We start from the raw sequence: 8,421 nt of genomic DNA, 5'->3' as shown, positions 1-8,421 counted from the left end.
CATGTGTTAGCTTGTAAAATTATTATTCTCCAACGATACAGACAAATTGTATTTATAGACCTTAAAGCCTCAAGTAGAGAAAAAAAATCTTAAAAAACTGCAAAATGCAGGTCTAAACTTTTTACCTGAGAGAAAGTTATATATGATGATTTTAAATGAAATAACCCTAAGTATACAGTAATGTGTGTTTTAAGAAGTTCAAAATCAGTTTAAAAGAAGTTCTGGATCATGTTTAATTAAGAGATTAAACATAGAAACAGCCTTTTGTGCCTCCAGGGCAGACTGTCCTCATATACCAATGCAGCTGGATGTCTGAAGTTGATTTTCTAGTTTACTGTTGACTCTAAGAAGCTGCTGACTCCGATCTCATCATCTCCAATCAAAATCTTCCTCTCTTCCTACCCATTGATTTATATTCACTCATAACGTTCTGGATTCTACAGAGGGAAATGGCAACCATAGGACAACAGCTGGTGCTCCTGTGTCTGTTCCTCGGGAAAGGTGAGTCAGACCCTGGATTTCTAAAATGTATAATCAAGCTCTTATTTTCCATCTATGTCTCAAAATCCCTGAAATGGCAGATGAGAAAAATTGACCCCCTTACAGGTACATATACTGATGTATTCTGCAGATTATTACTTTACTGACCGCTCTAGAGATCTGCAGAACATTGTTCTGGTCAACATATACCCTGACAAATACATGTTGATATACTCTGCAGATTATTACATTAATGACCTCTCTAGAGATCTGCAGAACATTGCTCTGTTCCATCTACTCCCTGACAGCTACATAGTGATATATTCTGCAGATTATTACATTACTGACCTCTCTATAGATCTGCAGAACATTGCTCTGTCCCATCCGTCCCCTGACAGATACATAGTGAAATATTCTGCAGATTATTACATTACTGACCTTTCTAGAGATCTGCAGAACATTTTTCTGGTCAACATATACCCTGACAAATACATGTTGATATATTCTGCAGATTATTACATTAATGACCTCTCTAGAGATCTGCAGAACATTGCTCTGCTCCATCTACCCCCTGACAGCTACATAGTGATACATTCTGCAGATTATTACATTACTGACCTCTCTAGAGATCTGCAGAACATTGCTCTGTTCTATCTATACCCTGACACATAGATGCCTCTGCCCCATTGGAGTTTACAATTTATTTTCCCTACCACATAGACATCAGCAAATTAAGGTTCAATTTGTCAGAAGCCAATTTAACCTACCTGCATGCCTTTGTCTGCCTCTAATCCCCCTCTCCTCATACATCCATTTAATGCCGTGGGCACCAGTGGAAGGTGCATGTACCACCTGTTCTCCGTGAATAGTGCACACCTCCCAACCTTCCAGCCTGTGGGACAAAGGTACAGACCACTCAAATGAAGACTAGATGAGATGTATGATTTGGCATCTAAATCTTTCTAGATTAATATTCCATATTATGTAGTCATGTTTCATTTGATAATGATTGTTGCTGGTTATATAAAATCATATAAAATATTCCAAAAACTAGTTCATTATTATTATTATTATTATTATTATTATTATTATTATATAGAAGAATAATTACATTTTTCTTCCTTCTTGAAACAGGTTCATTTGTTCCTTTATATGCTAATGCATAATATAGTGCAGTGGTTTAGAAGTTAAAAAAAACAAACTTTTAATACCTACCAAATTTTCAATAATATGAACGTTTATAGTAAACTAAATCTACTTTACATAATGCTGAACATTTATATTTTCATGTTATTAATGATCTTTTCTAAACTATATTCTCTTCTGTACTCTCAAAGGGATATCCAAAATGTATTTTTATGTTATTAGAAATATATGACATTATATTATATTTTATTGTAAATCAGTATGTTACTGGATAAATGCTTGAATTTAGACAATGAGGGCCTGAGTCATTAAGGAAGGTAAGGCAAAAAAAGAGTAAATATTCTCTGGGACAAACTGTGTTAATCAATGCAAAGGGTGCTAATTAGTTTATTATTTTACACATCAGTTAAATACTGGCTGTTTTTTCATCTAGCACACAAATACGTAATAGCTTTATTTGTACGCTGAAATTTAAAGTTGATCTAGGACATGCCCTACCCCAACTATAAATCTGTCCCCACATTTTACATTTACCTCCCCCTCCAATGCAACATGGTTTTGCCCAGATACAAAGTTACTCCTTTTTTATGCTTTACTCTCCTTAATGACTCAGTCTGTATATATTATTAGTCTTCGCTATAGGTATGTGAAGTTGCAGCAATATATAGACCTTCATTGCACAACAGGCCCTGAAAACCCTCAAGGGTCCTATTGAGGCCATCAGCAACTATGCTCTTGCTTAGTATGGAGTACTATCCACCTTTTGAAGGAACAGAGATACTACTGAAGGTTTCCCTGATGCTTAAGCCACACATCATAATGTGCCTCACATTCTCAGCAGGCACAGAAACATAACGTACTCACCCTCAGCATATCATTGTCAATATTAGTTCCATGTGTGTGAGTAATTAATAGAATGATGCTCCTGGGAGCTGCACAGACTTGCCAGCCATGCCTTCTGATCTAGCTATGCTTAGTGCCTGAGCGGAGGTCACTGTCACTAATTCTTGGCAACTGTTGTCCCTGGGTCTTTTTTGCTCCAACACTTCTGACATCCAGCCCTTAGGCTTGAGTGACTCTCCCTTGTGAAGCTAAGGAAGCCACTGCAGCTGGTACTCTCCAGAGGAAGTCCCTCTACCACTGACAATCAGTACATGACTGAATTGGTTCTCCACACTCCTCTCCACTGATGACCTTGCAGCTCTCTTGTTGTGCAGGCCGTGACTGGATCATGGATTCTTCCTGGCCTGCCTCCTTACTGTACAGTACTCTGCAGGTGTTGAGGAATAGAATGATGAACTGTATTTGGGTGCAGAAGGGGGTGTGGGATGGATGATGGATTGTGGCATATCAGTGGAAATAACAGTCTAGGATGTGTGGAGGGATCTGACCTTGTTTGACCGACACCAATCCCCTGTCTATGTTCAGACCCCAAAATTTGACCTAAACCCACTCTCCACCTAGGGCCATCTTAACAACCTTATGGGCCCCCGGGCAAAGCAGTGCACCGGGGCCCCTAGATATAGATATATAGATGTATAGAGATACGGATATAGATATAGATATATAGAGATAGATAGATGTACTTGCTCAGTGACCCTTGTAGGTTTTTTTTGCAGGTTTTTTTCTTTTGCAGGATTATTTATTCTCATTAAGAGCCGTGCCTATGGGGCCCCTTTGCCCGTGGGGCCCCCGGGCAGCTGCCCATCGTGCCCAATGGAAAAGATGGCCCTGTCTCCACCTTCTAAATATCAGCCATGCTGTCAACCAATATTGCACACAGCAAAGCCAATGTCTAGATGCTGTCACTGTGCAAAACAACCATTTGAGATTACGCTTTCCCTTCCATCTATACATATCCCAACCTAAGCCCTTCCCCTAGTTACCCCGCTCCTAAAAACCTATATATTTACTCATAAACCCTTTACCTGATTATTCTTAACTTGTTTTCCGCACAGAGCTTTGTTTGTTCACGGGTCTTTTATATCCTTTGTTCTCTTGTGCAGTCCTTAATGGCTGTAAAGAGATGTTAGATCTCTCTCCTTTTCATTAAATACAAAGCAGTAAATGTAACTGACCAGTGCTGTGTACAGAATGTCACCGGAAGTAATGTAGCCACCCCCTCAACTCCAGCATGTTTTTAAAGAAGTAATACCAGATGACACAGAGCAGTGAAGTATGACTACTAGTATTATTAGATTATCAGGCATATAACACTATGGACAGGAGCCCTGGAATAAACATTCCCTTCATGTTTTATAGATATGAACTTGGTTGAAGTGTGTACCATGATTTACAAGATGAGTTTCACCTGGGATTAAAAACATTATCATATTTAAGAATGTTTATATGTTCTAGTTTACAGCTATTTTCCAGATGATGACAAGCACACAGTGGATGGTACAGTCAGCCATAATGTTACATTACCCTGCTCCTTCACCATACCAGACAACTGGAGAGACAGTGACATTGAGATTATGTGGTTTCAAAACTTTAAAGACAAATTGTTGAACTGTACGGTGAGGGAAGGAAGATCACCCATTTGCTGGAAAGTAACAAACTCATTCAGGACTCACATCTCATGGGACATCTTTGGAAATGCTGACCTACAGATTTCCAACCTCCAGGAGTCAGATTCTGGCCCATATCAGTGCTGGATAATCCTACCTGATGCCTACCGCAGACAGGACACGTTCCTCAGGGTGAATGGTAAGTCCTGTTAATGGTGATTCAATGAATAAAAGTGAGTAAAAGTGAGACTCTGCAAATAATATTATTTCACTGAAATTTAAGAACATTTTTTAATCTCATAGTTTGACAAGATGAAAATGCTAAAGACCCTTCCTAGTGAATTACATCTTCAGTTTCAGCACAGTGGCTCAGTAATTAGCACTTCTGACTCACAGCACTGGGGTCATGAGTTCAATTCCCAAACAGATTCTTATCTCTGTGGAGTTAACCTCCCAATGCTCTAAATCATGGTAAACACAATATTATGTATTTCATTGAGAAAATAAACCCTGATTTAATTTGCTAGTGATAGAATATAGATACCAGTACACATGTGTGGGGTGTGGGTGACTGTGTTCTACAGAACTGTGGCTATATTATGAACTTCCTATTACTATTGTCAGGGACGTTGTTTCATCCTGATTATATAGCTCTGCACGAGAGCTAAGTGTCTGGCTAATTCAGATTTGGACATATATCTATGTATGTATATGAACAAATCAGACATGGTGGACCTGCCACACCTGGACCCTCTGTCAACCCCAGGCCGCATTGCCGCTGCATGGCCTGCTATGGCGGTAGTTCCCCCCACTGTGGTTTAGTGTTTACATTGTCTTCTATTAGTTAATTATGCCTAATAATACCTAAAGTAAGACTTATTCTTAGTCTTTGGCTCGTTTCTAACCTTGGTGGACTTATCTCTTCTCTTTGTGTAGACAATAAACAGGGCTGCACGATTTTTTTTTTTTAAAACTGTGCATCTCACAACTCTACAAAACTTCAGCAATATATCAACCGACCAGGAGAGATGCTGAATAAATTTTGTTATCTATTTCTCTTGTCTGTAAAGAATCTGTTTCCTTAATACAGTAAAACCAGTTATCTCACTGGTGTTAAAATAAATGGACAGAAGGAGAAGGTTGCAAACTAACGTATGCTTAAATAAGTCACCATTTAAATTATAAATCCCAGGAACAGATTGTATTCCCAGCTAAATGTATCTGTAATGTAGACATATATCATAGCACAGACTTATGTCCCTGTTGATAAAAGCTGAGAGTCAGTTGGCATAAAATATTAATTTGTCACTGTCACATGTACGTACAAACCAATTTTTTTTAAAAAAAATAAAAAAGCAAAATTGGTACAAAAATGAACCCCAGGCCAACATTTCTAGGCCACACACAGGATTCCTAATAACAGTCCACACAAAAATCTCATTTTCCCACCAAAATGGGACTATTGTGAGTATGTATTTGCAACTAGATGCCTCTAACACACAATTACAGTATATAAATGTTCTCCTACTGCTTCACTCTACAATAATAAATGTATTTATTTTATCCACAATGGATCTCAAATACAACATGTGACAGTTTCTCCAATTTCTGATATATTTTCTGTACTTTTCCTGCACGTTTTCTGTACACTGATTAAACTGTTGTTTCATAGTGTTACCATGTTCATTAAAATGCAACCTTCTACCTTGTCTTCAGGTGTCCGTAGTAATGATCCAGGAAAGAACGTGTCTCCTCTTCATGGATTTGGGCAATGGAACGCCCTGGTGGACCTTACTTCATGGAATACTTTCCTGATGAGTAGTTGGCTTCTCCCTATATTTCTTGTTATAGTCGTCTTGGCTCAAAAGTCATTTAATAATTACAGAAAGAGGAGATGTACAGTCATTAAATTTAGTTCTGTATAAGTATTTACATTAAGAGGTCCACAGACAGAATTTTGATCATGGTCTTTTAAAATTATGCCATATAACTATGAAAGTAAATTCACAAAAAGTCTTTGAGGGCTGTATATGGTCCACTCCCCTAGCATAGTCAGAGCAGGTGGACAATATTCTCCGGACATTAGATGAGCTTTTGGGATCCATGGATAGCCAGTCACTGCAGTGTCTCCACAGGCTGCCTATGATTGCCATTCACCCAGAAACTCTTCAGTTCCACTTGTCCAGCTCCTTAGCATGTTGGACCATGACCTCTGTATGCTGACTACACCATCTGAGGGCTCGTGCTTAATAAAGGTGCCAAGGCTTCAAAATTGAAAAATCCATTTGGAGGGTCCTGATCTAAAAAAAAGTATTTCTGATGGGAGCACTATGGGGTCAAATTTAACAATACCAATAATTTATTGATTTGCATTAGAAATTCATACATAAAATGCAATACTACTCTACGACTGAAAAGAGCAACATATTAAAATATTGAAAAAGGTGCAGAGTGTGACAAAACTGAATAAAGACAACTATGACAAAAGTTATCATTAAATTATCTTGTATGTTCAGCCACATAATAATTTATATATATTTTAAATTATAATTTTCTTTATCCCGACGACAAGGATTTTTACCTCTTTGAGTACGATAACATAGTCTAAATAACAAAGTGTTTTCCACTAAAGGTTTGTCGAATGTGGGGATATTACTCTAGTTTACAACTGTTATTCAATATTTATTCATATATTGTTAAGACGAAATCAATAGCTTCAGAATGTCATTTTAGTGTGTTTATTAATGGAGGCTCTGATATATTTCATTAGTACACACATTCCTTCTATAGTGTATTATATATACTGACACTATGCAGCTGCACTTGAAACTCAGAACGTAATTAGTGTTGCCACAATGTATTCCAAATACATTGTAATACCCATCAAAGAATTGATTCACAAAGCATTAGAAGTTCTTTACTGACACAATTGTCAGACCATAGTGACACGGTAACATTAAAAGATGTACCAGGATTGTCCCTTGCAATTGTTGTTGTTTATGCATAGAAACGATACATAGCTGCATCTTGCAGGAGATCATAATGGCACCTCTTAGCTACCTTATAATTATGGATGTCTTTGTCTCCGCTGCAATATTGTTGAAAGAATAGTAAATAATTGATTGTTAGTGTTTATTCTGCAATTGCCTTCAGTTGTCTGTTGCTATCATAAAGATAATGAAGCTTCTACCTCTAAATTAACATCAGCTGGTAATCTCATATAACTTCATCCTTCAGTTGTTAAACACATATGAATCACAGTAAACTTTTATAGGTTATTTCGTCTGGTTCACTATTTAAAAGTAGCAAAGTGATAGATGAACGTTAGAACTGTCTAATTTGCTATAATAATGGCAGTGCAGTGAAAGCTGCCTATCACTGTAGAACACCAATGAGAGGAGATAGAAAGATCGGTATATGGGCAGATTGTCGGTCTGAGATACAGTAAAGTCATTTTGAAATAGGCAGCGTATACGATCTCAGAATAAACAGATATTTTTGAATGTAAATGAGCTCTGCATTCACACACATGTAATTCAGTAGCGGCTATGAGGTCCAAATATAGAAATATAATGATGGATATGTAAGTTAGCTTGCTGTGGTTACCCTATGGCGTGAATGGAAAGTAATATATGACAGTATAAACATAGACTGCACTATGCTGATATGTGAATTAAACATTTTTCAATAAGGATCTTGCTGTTGTCATATTATTAGGTACACTATGAAATAAATAGCATCATGAGTCAGACAATATTGCGATGTAGATTGATAAACAAAGGTGGATAGTATGTTATAATTCCCAGCACTAATGAGGATATACTATAACTCTAATAACAATGTGGTATTAATTCTGAATGTCAAATAACATTTATATAATATTGGAATCAGTAGCAATAAGACTGTCCATTTTGTTTTATTAATATTATTATGATAATAGTTTATTGAAACAATTCACTTAACACAATATGCATAAGTTCTACTGTATTTTGAGACTGTATGATGGCAGAATAACTTGTAAATATAATTATTTTAACACAAGATATAATAAAGTTTGTTTTTAATACAGATGATGGAATGGAGAGTGCCCTAAAACCACCTATGTTCTTTTTATATTATGTTTAGGGCTCATACCCAGGTAAGTGGTGAATAACGAAAGGACATTTATGTCTATTAACACAGCACAGAAAGTAAATCGTACTTTCGTGTACATGTTTTACCATAGTTTTTCTTCTTGTATTTGTAGTTGTGGAGCATATGTAGCATTATTATTGCAATGTCCGTT

The 8,421-nt window shown here is 36.9% G+C and overlaps 1 protein-coding gene across 1 annotated transcript; it reads left to right on the top strand.

Moving 5' to 3' along the window:
• Positions 1-298: 298 nt before the first annotated feature.
• LOC142098581 (uncharacterized) lies at positions 299-7,775 on the top strand. Its single transcript, XM_075181419.1, has 3 exons — positions 299-501; positions 3,985-4,335; positions 5,853-7,775. The coding sequence occupies exons 1-3, from the start codon at positions 450-452 to the stop codon at positions 6,059-6,061; spliced, it is 612 nt and encodes a 203-aa protein (XP_075037520.1). The 5' UTR covers positions 299-449; the 3' UTR covers positions 6,062-7,775.
• The last annotated feature ends 646 nt before the right edge of the window (positions 7,776-8,421 follow it).

This window comes from Mixophyes fleayi, chromosome 7, assembly GCF_038048845.1.
Source record: "Mixophyes fleayi isolate aMixFle1 chromosome 7, aMixFle1.hap1, whole genome shotgun sequence".
NCBI classification, from domain to species: domain Eukaryota; kingdom Metazoa; phylum Chordata; class Amphibia; order Anura; family Limnodynastidae; genus Mixophyes; species Mixophyes fleayi.
Note: the sequence above shows the minus strand (reverse complement) of the source record. Positions and strands in the feature narration are given on the sequence as shown.

What these genes read in the sequence shown, in the direction of transcription:
- LOC142098581 (XM_075181419.1), top strand. Translation starts at nt 450, where the DNA reads ATGGCAACCATAGGACAACAGCTGGTGCTCCTGTGTCTGTTCCTCGGG. An exon ending in GTGTCTGTTCCTCGGGAAAG is followed by an intron (nt 502 to 3,984) that starts GTGAGTCAGACC and finishes TATATGTTCTAG; the next exon opens with TTTACAGCTATTTTCCAGAT. An exon ending in CACGTTCCTCAGGGTGAATG is followed by an intron (nt 4,336 to 5,852) that starts GTAAGTCCTGTT and finishes CCTTGTCTTCAG; the next exon opens with GTGTCCGTAGTAATGATCCA.